This window comes from Athene cunicularia (genome assembly GCF_003259725.1).
Source record: "Athene cunicularia isolate RWA chromosome 14 unlocalized genomic scaffold, athCun1 chr14_part1, whole genome shotgun sequence".
NCBI lineage: Eukaryota > Metazoa > Chordata > Aves > Strigiformes > Strigidae > Athene > Athene cunicularia.
This window is the reverse complement of record NW_020799118.1, coordinates 7,203,588-7,218,954: the sequence shown is the minus strand read 5'-3', so window position 1 is coordinate 7,218,954 and position 15,367 is coordinate 7,203,588. Positions and strand designations below refer to the sequence as shown.

The following is a 15,367-nucleotide window of genomic DNA, read 5'->3' as shown; positions in this document are numbered from 1 at the left end:
CCCCCCGCGCAAACATCAATATCCCCCCCCTTGCAATTAAAGAATACTTCCACGGTTAATGGAGAGAGACAATCACCATAAAGAAGTGATTCGACCCACTTACCTAAAAAGCATCTCCAGGTGGAGATGAAACACAGTCTAGAGTGGCACGTCTGCCTCCACTAACTGTGGAGGGGGTCTAGACACTGAGCTTATGCTGAACACCTAACATTTAGAAGGCTTGAGCTGGTTTAAGTGAACCTATCCTTTGTGTATGGTTGCTGTTTGCATGCCTTCTGTCTGTATAAATATTGCAATACTGAACTGGAATCTGGAACAAGAAAATTTATTGCTGGGAAGAAGGAAAATAACAGGGTTTCTTCCTTTATGTATTTTCTTTCCCATGTACAATGTAAAATAAACTCGATTGTTTAATAATTTTTCTCTTTATAACTGTTTCATATCATGCACTAGATTTTATTGTTATGGGGTGATTAAGTAAGATCTTGCTTACTGCATTCAAACATTTCTTTCTGCAGCACAAGGAAACTCTAAACCTATAGGACGGAAACTGTTAATATCCTGGTAATTGTAATTTGTAACTAACTTAGCAATCATTCTATTATATATTTATTGTTGTAAACACAGGACAATGTAACATTGTACAGAGTAAAATGGCATCCTATCTGCTGTATGTATTCAATCTAAATACTTAATTTATAAAGCAATTTAATGTTCTTGTTTAAAAGACAAACTTCATTAACAAGATCTTGCATCTCCAGTTATGATCTGAGTGGAATGTCTGTTTTCTTTTTGTTGTAGAATTTGCAATGACTATAATTTAATTGCAAAGAGACTGAACGAGGTGCCTCTGAACACTGAAGAGCTAGTGGAATTTGATGCATACTTAAAGAAATCTAGCGAAGTTACTGGTTTTAAACTGAGACAGGAGGTCACTGAATCAGCACACAGACTGGAATTCCTCATGGACTATGCTGATCTTTCTTGTATGTCTCAAGTACAGAATATAAAAGTCTCCATACGAAAATATTTATATATAGATATTGGGCTCTGCATGCAGAAATGTTGCATCTTCTAGAACGCTAATGGAAAGCTCCAAAAGAGACAGAAAGCAAATAAAAAGAAAGTTTGAGAACTTGCATCTCTGCAGTTGAGATCAATGAAGGCCGTTCTGCTGTCGTGGTTTGCTGTTCTTGATTAATATAAAGGCTGTTCTCCAAGATGGAAGAAACATCTGTAGAAGTTGCTTTTAGTTTGTGCTTCTATTCAGAGCAAAAATGTGCCATTGACAGATGCTGTATGTTATTTGCCATACATAAAGCCCAAAAGCAGTTCTATGAATGCACACCCATTTTAGTGGCAGGACGATCCTTTCTCGTTAAGCAGAATACACTCTCAGATCAGACAGTGATAGAAATAACCAGGATATGCCATGTTTATTAGAATGTACTTCTGATAAAAATTAGGATGCCTATGGAAGCCAGGACGTTTTTCTGTTCTGGTTTGGACTGGAGTGTTTGCTTGTGCAGTATTTCACAATTACATATTCTTTATAGCCAGGTTTATAAGCATGTGTCCTGCAGTTAGTTATAACGAGCTAAGTGCACTGAACAAATAGACAAAGATGGAGATGTCTGCTCATTGTAGTTATTATGCTCTAGCTTTCGTAATTAATTCAGAATGTACACAATGTGGTTGAAAAATGGTTTAAACTTTACTTTTATCTCCTTATGTAGGTATATTATGTATAGTTAGAGTGATCTGTCTCTATGTGTAGTTGAACAGAGTTGATATTCTGGAATAGCTGTTCTTACTAATTTTCTCTGCCTAGCTAAGGTCTTATTCAGACAATTACACATTCTTAACTTGACTTTAGAGTTTTGCTATCAGACTAACTTGTTTAAAGAACCGATTCTCTTTGCAGTGAAGATAATTCATCCATCAGCTTGAACAAGCTTCTTAGACAGCTTGTTTCTAAATGTAGTTTTAGTGACTCTGGTTACTCTTCACAACAGCCATTCTATTAGATCATTGATTAAAAGCTATTTTGTTAAAGAGTCAATATTTTTTTTTTTAGATGATGACATAAACCTGAATAGCACAGTTTTCCAGTGGCCTGATCAGATTGAGATAATCTTTGAAAACAGCAGAGATCAGTTGTGTAACAGGAGGAATCATGCAGAGATGGTTTTGCTTGAAAGGTATGGTGTTAGGACATTTTCTTTTCCTGAGTGTTTTTAAAGAAGAGAAAAATCTCATCAGTAAAAGGGAGATAATGACAAAGAAGGAAAACTCAGAAGGGAGCTGAGAAAGTAAGGACGAGACCTGGTTTGAAGTATTATGGAGATTTCAGAAAAATACTGTTGAAGAGGGTGGATTAGAATATTTCTATGCTTAAATAGATCTGAAAGGAGGATGTTGCTAGAATATTCATAATTTCATCTTGTTATATTGCATAGTACAGCATTACACATAAATTTGTTAACACTGTTTTCACCCTTCTTTTTTTTCCTCCAGGTAATAAAGGTAGCAAATGTCAGTGAACTAAATCAGTTGGGAGGTTTGAAAATGCACCTTGAATTCTACAGCACAGTATTGATATAACTGATTGATGGGGTTTCACTGACACTTGTATTCACCTTACACTAGTATTGAGATCAAATTTAATTTTGACAGTGCCTGTTATAATTAATAAAATAATTGAAACCTGAAAAGAAATTAAACAGAACATCATATTACCTCAGCTGTCTTTACCTCAGGTGTTCTCAGTTTGAGGAAACTCTTGAAGGTTATAACAGAGAAGTAGAAAGCTACAAAAAGCGGGATGTCATGACCCTAGAAGAAATGAAGAACAACGCTGAGAAATTTAAAGAATTAAATAAAAATCTAGACAATGCACTAACAGAATTTGAGGTTAGTATTCATTAGTTAAGTATGGAATGGGTTGCAATGTACTAGATGAGCAAAAATTTGGTTCCTGTCCCTGTTTTTTGGGAGTTCTGGCCATAAATTGTTAAGATGGCTCTAAAATTTCCAAATTCACAAATGTGGTGAATATCTTCTTGTCACTGTATGTTGAGTTGCCCCTACTGCTGAGTTGAAGAGCATATTTGGGGGGGACAAGAGTTTAGGGAGTTTTTAAAATTGAAATACTGAATTTCAGTGTTTTCAAGCAGGCAGCAGTAGCAGGATGGTCTCCATGGAAAACAGAATTCTTCTGGCAGAATTTGCAGGAGCAGAATATTAGGGAGGTGGCATTTTCCCTGAACTGTGGTTCATGGTGTTGGAGCTGTTATCAGTCCCACTGCTTGTCCTCTAATTAAATATAAATGTTTTTCAACTGTTTGTATCATTTCCAGAAGTTGCCTATAGGCATTAAATATGTATTAAATCATAAAAAAGGGGAAGTTTCAGGTGCTAGAAGGAAACTGAAGACCCATATGGCTAGATTTTATTCAGGGCTCCCCATCCAGTATACGGTGGTGTTCTAGGTTGACTAGTTTGTCTTAGCTGTGTCTCTGCTGGGAAATGGGAATGATTACCGTTGAGAGATCTCACAGGCATTGTGAGGCTTAATTAATTGTCTAAATCACAGTGAGATGATAAGATTTCTGCATATATGGAGCCTTAAGGATTAAGATTTTAATTAAGTCCCACTCAAAAGAGAAAATGAAACTAATTAAATGAGTTTAGGATTTGTATAAATTGGTAGTCCTACATATCAACACTCTTAATCTGATTTAAAGACATCTAGTTTATTTAATTAGTGTTAACATCACTGATTCATTGTTATAGGTAGATCAGAATAAGTAATTAAGTTTCTTAATACCTGATCACAATGAGGGGTGTATCCACACAATTTGTCACGTAAATGACGTGACAGTAAGTTTAGTGAATACACAAAGTTAAAGATCATCTTGGAAGGTGTATCTTTGCATTTCTCTGCCTGCATCTCACACTGAATGATGAACAGCTTTATGAAAGGTCTGTCAGCATTGTAAAAGCACAGCCTTGGTACTCAGTTTGAATTCAGCATCTGCATTTCAGACAGCATTTCTCTGTGCTTCACCTTCCTACCTGTAAAATGAAGAAGGCAATATTTCTTTTTAAATCTAAATATTTGCACATTGATTTATACTGTAATGTCTTTTGGACAAAGACAGTATCTTATCATGCATAAGCACAGCAATTAATATCTGTATTGGTTGGAGCTTCCAGATGTTTCTATAAAAGAAAAAAATAATCACAAGTAAAAAAATTCCTATGTGATGAAGGAATGTGATGAAGTCACAGCCTATGTGACTGAGGAGCTTACATCTAAGTTTCAGAGTGGGTTGGTAACTTGTGAGCCTTGGTTTCACTGAATGCCATGGTGCATTATCTATTTCTAAAATAGATGCAAGTTTTAAAAATTATTTGAGTAGCAAAATATGCCTACAAATAACTAGGGGAGTTTTCAAAAACGCAGTTACCTTATTTACATAAAATCCACAGGCTTAAATCTACAAATCTGGCTGGCTTTATGACATGTAAAAAAATGGTATTCAGTATTATCTAGTTAAAAGTTTAAATAACAGTAGGAATTTTTGATGGGAATAAGATTTCTTATTTTTTTCTTCAAGGCTATTAATAAAGAAGAGGAGTTACTTGAGCGGGAGAAGAGTCAATTTCCTCTGCTGCAAACTGTAATTGCAAACAAACAACCCTTTGAGCAACTTTGGAGAACAGCGTATAATTTCCATACCAAATCTGAGGAATGGATGAATGGTGAGGTTTTGGTGTTCATTGGATGTAACATGTAATTTTCAGTTAGTTAAGTAGAAACTGAAAGGCTTAATTAGTTGTGAGAAAGTAATTTTGAAGAAATAAAGGCTGTTAAGCAGTGTGAAATCCATCTGTTGACTTGGATTTTGCATTAAGATAATTTTTTTTGTAATACAATTGATTTCCAGTTAAAGAAGAATGTTTATAAATACCTGTAAATAAACCACCCTGGAAATCTCCTTGTGCTGATGTGCCTGCTGTGCCTTTTTTTATACTGTTATATTCAGGATCTGTTCAGAAGTTGAATGCTGATGAAATTACTGAAGAAATTGGAAATATGTGGAGGACTATGTACAAGCTCAGTAAGAGTTTTCCAGATTTGGCTGGGCCTAGACGCTTAGCAGAAACTATGAAATATAAGCTTGATAAATTTAAACAGCATCTTCCTGTCCTGTCAGTTGCCTGCAATCGTGGAATGAAGGAGAGACACTGGGATCAGGTACCTTAAACTGTGCTTTAACTGTGGCAGTGTTTTACCACAGAAACTGTCAGTTGAATATACTACTCCATCTATTCCCTCCTGTGAAATACAGTAATAGTTCTGTTTCACAGTAAGAAGATCCTTTATCCTGCAACGTGATAGATCCAGTCTTGAAATTTGTAATGGTACAGGCAGGAGCTTCTTTGAATTAATAATTTATGGTGGAAAAGCAAATTAGAGAGTTGCATTAATACTTCTTTATCATGTATTTCTTGCTGTTTGAAAAGTCTGTTACAGAATGCATCTTGATAACAGATTTTATTTCTTTATTTTCAGATTAGTGGAATTGTAGGATGTGAGATCAGACCTGATGAAGCTACTACTCTTAAAAACATACTGGACTTTGGACTCTCAAAATATATTGATCAGTAAGAAGCTTACTTTGTTCTAATTTTTCAGACAGTCACTGTATTTCATATGTCAGATAACAAATATTAGTTTAGTTTGGGGTTTTTTTGTGTGATGTTAGAACATGCTGTAAAATCAGCTGTATTTTATCAAGCTGTGGCTAGAATGATCAGTTGTTCTTGTAGCACAAAGGCACCAGAAACCAGACTCGTATTCGTACACCACGTAATATGCACATTCAGAATTTTCTGTCTGTATTTATTTTCAAATTAATACCTCTAACTTGGTGAGCCTGAAAGTGCAGAAATACTCCTTGAAATAAGACTCTATGATATTATTAACAAATTCATATCAAAGGTAGTCTGGTATGCAGTGCTACCTACAACTGCTTTTTTTTGCTCTTCAGCTATGTTGCAAAAACATTTCAAAGGTGTGTTTCATTTCGATCTAGGCTGGAACCTATTGGAGCAGCTGCAAGTAAGGAGTATTCCTTAGAGAAATCAATAGAGAAAATGAAATTCGAGTGGGTCAACATGCAGTTCAGTCTGGTGAAGTACAGGGATACTGTGAGTAAACACCAAATCAATATATATATATATATTGTTGAGAAGAATTCTGAATACCAATAGACAGAAGTTACTGATGATGCATTGTGGCATGATGGAAGGTTGTATCGTATCCCAGAGCCTGGGCAAATGTCTTCATTACTATATATCCTTATATTTGGACCTTAGTATCTGGATAACTTGTGATACCTACACATTCATCCTAACAAATCTGTAAACCTGAGAGCTTCTCCAACGCTGTATGGAAAGCTGGACAGTAGTGAAATTCTAACTTGCCCAGAAGAAACAAGAATCACAGTGCAAAAGATTGAGTCAGAAGTCACTAGGATCCCTGGCTAGATTCCCATTCACAGAACAATCAATCTCTTGACCTTTGAAACAGAGATGTACAGTGGAGATAGCATTTTGTATCTTCAAACATGTCACAGGCTTGCTCAATGCCTTGCTACTTTCTTACCTCCAACCATGGTAGAGAAGGGGGGAAACAGGAAGCTGAATGAGTTGTGAGGCTGAGGAGCAGTGAAACAAAGCAACTGCTGTTTGCCTTATCAAAATGTGATGTATTCACAGAACACCAGTATCCTCTCAGCAACTGATGACATCCAGATTTTGCTGGACGATCACATTGTTAAGACTCATACACTGTGTGGCTCTCCCTTCATCAAAGCAATAGAAGCTGAATGCTGGGTAAGGAAAAAGTGGTTTGATTGAGCTTCCATGTCTCACAATGTGCTTTAAGGTATTTGTCATGATAAGAAGTTGTATAGTTTTTAACTATAAGAATACACATTTATATTTTTCTTCAAGAGCTTTGAATTAATGGTTTCACTTACTGTCCAGACAAAGGTATGCAAAACTTGTTTTACAGCTAAAGAAATAGTAATTGCATTGCTAATCTAGTAATTATAAGAATGGGGTTTTAGTTCAATATCTTGGGATTGGTTCAGTTGATTTAAAGAAATCCTGCTGCATTGTGTAAAAAGACATAGGTCTGTCAGTTGTGAGAGATAATTTGTTTGTAATCCTCTGGTACTGGCATGATCCGTAAGGTTTTCAAAGGCTTTTTTGTTAGCTGTCCTACTATTTTGTAAAGATGTGATCTTTGTTAAAGATGGTGAATTTCTAATAGGAAGATTATGCAGAAAGCAGACACTTCTTTCCCATCAGTATTTAATATAACTTTTTCTGGCCTAATAGTGGTGATTTGTAAGCAATCCTAAGAACTAAAATCTATTCTTTCTTATGGTCTCCAGTCAAATTGCAGCTAAAGCTGAGTTCTGCTTTCCAGTAGAGCTAGTGAAATGAAAGGGGATGATTAATATGGAGCTGTCTTAACAATCTCCGCGTACCTTTTGTAGAATAATGAAGAATACAGGCTGGCTGTGTTTTCTTCCTGCAATACATTCCCTTGCATGTCTCAGACTGTAGTCTGTCACAAAAGCAATGCTATCTGAAATTCTTTATTCAAAAAGAATCTCTCTCTGGTTTTAAAACTGATTTGTACTACTAGAGTTCCATGAAATAACTTTTGGGGGGGACCAAAGATTGAACCCACTCCATACAGGGCCTGTGAAGTGACATTTCTCAGTCTGCTGAATACCTTGTTAAGCTTTTACCTTTTCACTGATGATAAGATAGAAAGTACACAGAATTCAAAAAGAGATTCTGGATTGCCGTGCTAGTCATCTCTGCACTCCTTAGGCAGTTCTCACAATTTGCTGTAAAAAGTGCTAGTGAAAGAATATGTTTGTTGTATTTGTATTGTATAAGAAATATTCAGATGTTTATTGGTGCCTGCATTTTTTTTAAAAGAAGTTTCTCCCTCTTCTAAAATTGTTTAGTTTGTGTTGTTTTTTTTGCTTTGTTGCCAAGCAACTCGCTCTTTGATTCCCTGGTGTAGATAAACTCTTGATCTGATTTTGCTTAAATATTAAATATTTTCATTACAGGCTTGGAAAGATAAGCTATGTTTAATGCAAGATATTCTAGATAGCTGGTTGAAATGTCAGGCAACATGGTTGTATTTGGAACCAATTTTTAGTTCAGAAGACATTATAGCTCAAATGCCTGAAGAGGGCAGAAAGTTTGGGGTTGTGGATTCATACTGGAAGGACATAATGGCACAAGTGGTAAGTGCTTGCAAAATCGTGTATTTTTCTGCACATCTGGTAACATGATTATTACTATCATGAAGATATACTAGCTTTTCTGGACTTAAATATTTGTATTTAAGTCACAAGAAGGTAGAATACAGAGTGGAAAATTCTTTACTAAAGCCCACCAAAATCTAGTCTTGTAGAAGTTGTAGATTATATCATTATTGCTTGAGATTTCTGTAAAGACTGGGTATTTCAGGATGAATTAGAGCTCAATTAACATTTTAGTTCTAAATTTTCTGGCTTTTGTATGGTTAAATGATCAGAATTAGGTCGAAGGATGAATGATTTGTGCTTTCAGGATCTGCTTCAGAGTTCACTGACAATCTGTACAAAATCTTTTTTGGATACAGTTAGATTTTGCATTAGGCCTTTAAGTTGTACACAGAACAACTAAATGGATTTCTTTTGCATATGATTGTTCTCTAATATGTGGTTGCATGATTATTCAAAACTTTGGTGAATACGTGCTGAGATGGTAAGCGTGTCAGTATGAGATAATGGGGATAGTAAGTGCAATTGGGTATCCTGTTCAGTTCCCTGTAACGAAGTAAGAGACCAGATACTTAGTGGTAGTGTGAGCTGAGATGTTTGTCAAAAACACTGGGAGTATGTGATTGTGTGATAAAGGTGTTGAAATAATCAGTATAACTAAATAGAAGTTGAGACCTGTTTAACAGCTCAGACTGTGAATGATGAAGCCTATTCTGAAATAAGTGTATCTTTTGAAGAGACGGCGTGTGCTATCAGAAAGAAAAAATGCGACCTAGATGGCTAGAAGAGAGAATAATTGTCATGTACCATCGGTCTGTTTGACAGAACTTATTTGTGAATGGAAAAAAGATGTAGCAAGCTCAACACACAGGAGCAAGTGCCAAAGATTTTAATTCCTGTGGATATCATGTTGCATTATTGTAAAGTTCAAATTGGTAAAACTGACAGTCTGAAAAGGAAAACTATCAAATAATGCAGAGATATTTAATAACATGGAGGCACACTACAGAGAAGAATATATAGCTTTTTAGCCTCCTGCAACATATGTGATTGATGATAACAATTTTAATGTGCAAACCTATTGCAACTTTTACAGTTTCTCCTCTGTATTTGTTTTTACAAAGGTGAAAGACACAAAGGTGCTTGCAGCAACTGAACAACCCATGATGTTAGAAAGACTTCAGGAAGCAAATACTCTCTTAGAAGACATTCAAAAGGGGTTGAATACTTACTTGGAGAAGAAAAGATTATTTTTCCCACGGTAAATTAATTAAATGGGCCTAAGTTAGAGACAGAAAACCATAAGCACTTTCAAATCATTTCTACTGAACTGAAAAGTCTCATAAAGTTTATAAACGTGTCGGACACAGTCTCATGCAACAAAAAATGAAAACCCGTTCCTTGCTCCAGACATTATTCATTTTCCTCAGGTCCAGTTAAATTTGCAATGCCAGGGTCAGGCAGATGTGGGGAGGCAAAATCTGTCTAGCACAGCATAAATTTATGATTAGAAAGACACTATCACTTCCAGGGCATTTTTGAAGGAACTTGCTGCCTTCCCATGGCTGATTTGCAGTTATGTCTCTACCCTACCCTCTTGAGTTGTGCAGAGATGTGTGATATGTAGGACTTCCATATGATTATGAGGAACAGGATTCTGTGTTCTTACAAGGTACTTATTGGCTGCATAGAAATATCTGGTCCTGCTTGAGTTTGAGAACTCCTCTTTCTTCCTCTGCATATAAGCATCGTTATATTGAAATTCTGAAAAAACAGGTATGATAAATTTTATAATGTTAAAAATTGCTTAAGAAAAGGGGTTTGAGATAATAATTTCCTCTCTGTTATACTAGTGTCTTAAGCAACAATCAAACCAATTTCATCTGTCTTGCATTAATAGATTATTAACAACAGTTTTCATGATTGGAAAGTGCATGTTCATTACTTGTATTTTTCTACAGATTCTTTTTCCTGTCTAATGATGAGCTGCTTGAAATACTCTCTGAAACAAAGGATCCCCTTCGAGTACAACCACATTTAAAGAAATGCTTTGAAGGAATTGCTAAACTTGAGTTCACAGAAGATCTTGAGATCATAGGCATGATCAGTTCAGAGAAGGAAATTGTTCCTTTCATAGATAAAATCTATCCAGCAAATGCAAAAGTATTTTTTTTTTTTTTTTTTTTTTTTTTTTTTTTTAATTTACTATATGATATTAAATTAATACTTTGGCTAAAGTGTATTTTTTGGGGGGAATGAAATTTAAAACATTTAGGATCAGATCATGAAAGGTGTTTAGGAAATGAGAGTGCAGACTGGTATTCTAGAACAAAGAGTATTTCCTACCAAAAGGAGTAAGACATACCAATTTTGGGGTAAATTCCTCTAGGCACTTTTCTGCTGCTTTATGCACCTACTTCTTCTAAGATGTAGACAGATAAATAGATAAGAGATAGAGAGACACACACACTCCTCCTCCAGCCTATAAATATATATATATATACACACACTAAGTTCTCTATATACATCTGTATGTAACATTGCACAGCATGGCTGAAACAGAGAGGGATGAGGGAGATAATGAATTGCTGGTAGTGAATAATCAGAGTATTAGTTCAAAAGGGATCTGACTAGAAATAGTAGCGTTATAAGTTTTGAAAACTATCTCAGTTCCAGCTTTTTCTGCTATTCTCAATGTGAAGGTGTGGAGCTGAATTGCTATATGGTAACCACAGAGAGGAAAGGTGGGGCATGTTGTGAACCCTTTTCCCCTTAATCCTCCAGGAACAAAATATGCTCTGGGTTAAAATGACCAAGCTTAACTGACCATGCAATCTGTGATCTGTGGTTTTTGTTTATGCTTATATGAAACATATCCAGCTGTTTCTGTAGCCGGATTGTCTTTAGAGTTACCTTGATATAGCTGCCTTCAGACAGTGTTAAACTGCAGTATTGCCTGTTAGAATTTGGGGGATTTCAACCTTTGTTCCTCCTCTATACCATGCCCAGATTAGAAGCAAGCGTATTTAAGCTTAACACATTTCAAATAATTTGTCCTTTAAGAGGAGTATAATCAGGAAATGTATATGGACTCTTAACTGTTTTTCTTTTTTGAAGGGCATGGTAGAAAAATGGCTTTTGCAAGTAGAGGAAATGATGCTGGTTAGTGTAAAACAAGTTCTTCAAGATGGCATAAGAGGATATATCAAGGTAATTGTTCCTGAATTATACTATAAAGTCAATTTCACAAGCAGCTGTGCATGAACAGGTTGCTGAAATTATTAACCAGGGAAACATGTTTGAAGCTAGTGGAATCTAGGTCTCCTTGTTTAGTAGTACCAGCCTGAAGTTTTACCTCTGAATTTCTTGAAGAAAAAGTATTAAAGCTTTCCATGCTGATTCTCACTGATAGAATTAGACAAAAGAAATTTGGGGAAAGTAATTGTCATCAGTGCCATAATCTAATGTGTTTATATGACTTCCTGTGTCTGGCATGGATCTTTTTGTTGAAGGTTCCTCGAAAAACGTGGGTACTTCAGTGGCCTGGACAGGTGGTTATTTGTGTTTCATCAATTTACTGGACAGAAGAAGTGTCTGATGCTATAAGGAAAGGAACTTTACCAGTAAGATTTTCTTCTACCTTTCTATTTCTAAGCACTAAACTCTGGTTAATTATTAAAAAGCTCCTTCTAGTAAAGAAGATCCTTAGTCAACAATATATTATAATTTACTCATGCAACGTGATTTATTTTCTATTTCCTTTTTTCTTGTGTCTTAGCAGGGGCTTGTTCTCATTTACTTTGTGTATCAGGAGAAATCCCACTGAAGGAAATTGTATTACTTGATTTACAAGTGTAAATAAAAGTACCAAACAAAAAGCAATAGACTGTTGTTAAACACTGTGTATTTTAATTTTAGCTCCTGTCTTTACATGTGAAGTCCCAGGGAAACATGAAACGTGCAGGCAGACATCTCTTCTTAAAGAACAGTGCAGTTATTTGTTTGGTTATTGTCCTGGTAATAAAGGTGCAGCAGCCAAGTTTATTATTTCATACAAGATACTTCTTATGTGTTTATAGTGCCTCTGTCATCACAATGGTTTTAAGTATCACTTTATTGAGGCTAAGGAAATGTATGCTCAAGTAATGGAAATAATTTCTGAATAATTCAGTGGGCTTTTGTCTGATACTAATTGAGCTAGGTGGATGAGGATTTATTTGGGGATTAATTTTGTCAGCAGAATGTTTGGGCTGCTTTTCAGCTGTGAAAATAGAAAAGTTTTAATAAGCTTTACACAAAATACTACATTTTAATATTAACTTTTTTTTTTTTTTTCCTGTATTCTTACTCAGTATCTTAGGTTTAACTTGCCTGTGTTGTTTAATACCAGTTGAAGATTTTATTCCACATATGCAATCAGAACAGTCAAAACTGAAAATATCTATTACTTTCAAAGAAAATATCCCGAACAATCCATAGGTTAAGAAAAATGAGAAGGAATCACAGAACAGTGAATCACAGAATATAAGGGACCTCTTACAGTCTACCATGTAGTCCAACCCCTGTTTAAAGCAGGGCCAACTAACCGGGTTACTAATGGACTTACTTCAGTAGGCCCATGCTTGTCTGCAAGGGGGGAGCTGAAGATTGACAGAGCACTCCAGATATGGTGTCAGCAGTGCTAACCAGAGGGGAAGGATCACCTCCTTTGGTCTGCTGGAATGTTCTTCCTAATGCAGCCAAGGGTTCTGTTGCTCTTCTTTGCCTCAGGGGCACACTGATGGGCTTGGTGTCCACCAGCATCCAGGTCCTGTCCTGAGAGCTGCTTTCCAGCTGACTGGCCACTAGCATGTGGGGTTATTCCTTCCCAGATACAGGACTTTCCCTTTGGTTGGACTTCACGAGGTTCCTGTCTGCCTGTTTCTCCAGCCTGTTGAGGTCTGTCGGAATGGCAGCACACCCATCTGGTCTACCAACTGCTCCTCCCAGTTTGGTATCATCTGCAGACTTGCTGAGCGTGCACTCTGTCCTGTTGTCTAAGTCATTAATGAAAACTTCATTAATCTTTAATTTCATGAAACTTTCTAGTATAATGACAATAGTTTAAAATGTTTATAGTAAAATTAGAAGAATCTTAGATTTCTATTAGTTTTATTAATTTTCAATTTACTACTAATTTACAGAAGAAATCAAATCCAGATTTACCCAACAGAAAGATCTGCTCATCTTTTCTCATATAATTTTGTCATTTCTGTTAGAAAGAAAGAGAAGACTTCTGCTTACACTACTTTCAGGCCATAAAGATTTTTGAAGTGTTCATAGTAAAATAAAATGTCAGTATATGAAACAGAATTTTAAATGTTTGTGTAGTGCCTGGATTTCCATTGCTGTTTTGTTGGAAGGGCTGTTTCCAATGACTGCACCCATGGAAGCTTAGGAACTGCTAGCTACAGCATTAATGCCTGTGTTCTGTTTCTGTGACAGGATTTCTTGGAGAAGTGCAATCTACAAATTGGGGACATTGTTGAGTTAGTGAGAGGAAAGCTGTCCAGTGGAGCCCGGCTGACACTTGGAGCTCTTACTGTCATTGATGTGCATGGTAAAAGTGCAGCTGCTGGTACTCTTGTTACATCTGGGACAGTGCTGCTATTGTTAGTTGGGTGAACTATTTTAAAGAGGCAACTAAAATGCTTTCTCTAACTCGAAACAACCTTTACAGAGTTATAGTACAGTGTCTTTGGGCAAGGGGAGATTGCTTAGTCCAACACAACCATCTCCCATCTACTTAGAACAGGCAGTGGAATCTAGATCAAATTAAGCTAATTCCCTGTGCAAAACAGATGCAGATTCCTTTCTAACATGAAAGCCAGCCTACTGATCTAAATGTTGATTTACATAGCTATAAGTAAATGTTAGTTTACTTACACATTGCTTTAACTAAACTAACATAGAAGTGTTTAGATTTTTCAAATAATCTGTATCTTACTCTGCAGCTCGTGATGTGGTTGCAAAATTGGTTGAAGACAAAATCACAGATCTGAATGACTTCCAGTGGATTTCTCAGCTGAGATACTACTGGGAAGAGAAGGATGTAATAGTGCGAATGATTACAACAGAAGCCAAATATGGTTATGAGTATCTGGGCAATTCTCAACGTCTGGTTATAACCCCACTAACAGATCGATGTTATAGGTAAAGCCATATTGTCTATGAATAATCTTTTCAGTTTTTTGATTGATCTGTATTTACTTCCATCTGTTAGAGTTAATAATAGCGGGAACCTCAGCAGCCAAGATTTTCCTGTAGGTTTTGGAGGCAAATCTTATATATCTTCTTTGCCCAAATATGGTAGAATATTTGCAATGCATAGGTTTCTACACCAGTAGAGTAATAGTGTCTGTTGTATCCAAGAATGTGCTTCTGAAAAGAGCTGGCAGCTCATGGTACTGAAACTGTAAAGATCTCTACAGTAGCACTGGTCAATTAATTTCTTTGAAATAAGACATACAGGTATGATATGCCTGCCTGTAAAATGAATGGAGTAATTGTAGAGCCTTTCACAGATGTTTGAATGCAGTTAGCTTCCTGTTCCTCCACTTGCTTGCAAGAGGTTGAAATGGAAATACTTGATCCCCCAGTGTTGAAGTATTCAAGGGCATTTGGTATTTCACTTCTAGTGAGCCCTGGAGACACAGGTCATCTCAGCAGGTAATTTTATGTCTAAGGTTTAAAGAACTTTCTTTTGTAGTATCTCCAGGCAAATATATGGTAAGGATGTAAACAGCACCGAGCTGTGAACTCACTATTGTGTAGAAGACACTTGTAGTAAAGTGTCTCTGTTAATGCCTATGCTGGCAGATGCTTATTTTTTGACATTCACAATGGTGTTGAAAGAGCCACGTGGCTGGTGCATTAGTTGTAAACTGGGTTGTTGTCATTAGGATTAGCTCAGTCTAAACTAAGACTATGCAGTCAGCTGTGCCAGATGTAGTTTTGGT

General features: G+C 36.2%; 1 protein-coding gene across 1 annotated transcript in view; it reads left to right on the top strand.

The window, feature by feature from the left end:
- DNAH3 (dynein axonemal heavy chain 3) overlaps positions 1–15,367 on the top strand; it is a 61,375-nt gene that overhangs the window by 15,128 nt on the left and 30,880 nt on the right. Inside the window, exons 14-28 of the mRNA XM_026858636.1 lie at positions 802–986; positions 2,078–2,201; positions 2,760–2,913; positions 4,623–4,767; positions 5,052–5,263; positions 5,582–5,673; positions 6,105–6,219; positions 6,790–6,906; positions 8,169–8,348; positions 9,494–9,630; positions 10,331–10,532; positions 11,487–11,579; positions 11,882–11,992; positions 13,854–13,968; positions 14,363–14,561. Of these exons, the coding sequence (XP_026714437.1) occupies positions 802–986; positions 2,078–2,201; positions 2,760–2,913; positions 4,623–4,767; positions 5,052–5,263; positions 5,582–5,673; positions 6,105–6,219; positions 6,790–6,906; positions 8,169–8,348; positions 9,494–9,630; positions 10,331–10,532; positions 11,487–11,579; positions 11,882–11,992; positions 13,854–13,968; positions 14,363–14,561 (2,181 nt within the window). The remainder of the gene's footprint in view (positions 1–801; positions 987–2,077; positions 2,202–2,759; positions 2,914–4,622; positions 4,768–5,051; positions 5,264–5,581; positions 5,674–6,104; positions 6,220–6,789; positions 6,907–8,168; positions 8,349–9,493; positions 9,631–10,330; positions 10,533–11,486; positions 11,580–11,881; positions 11,993–13,853; positions 13,969–14,362; positions 14,562–15,367) is intronic.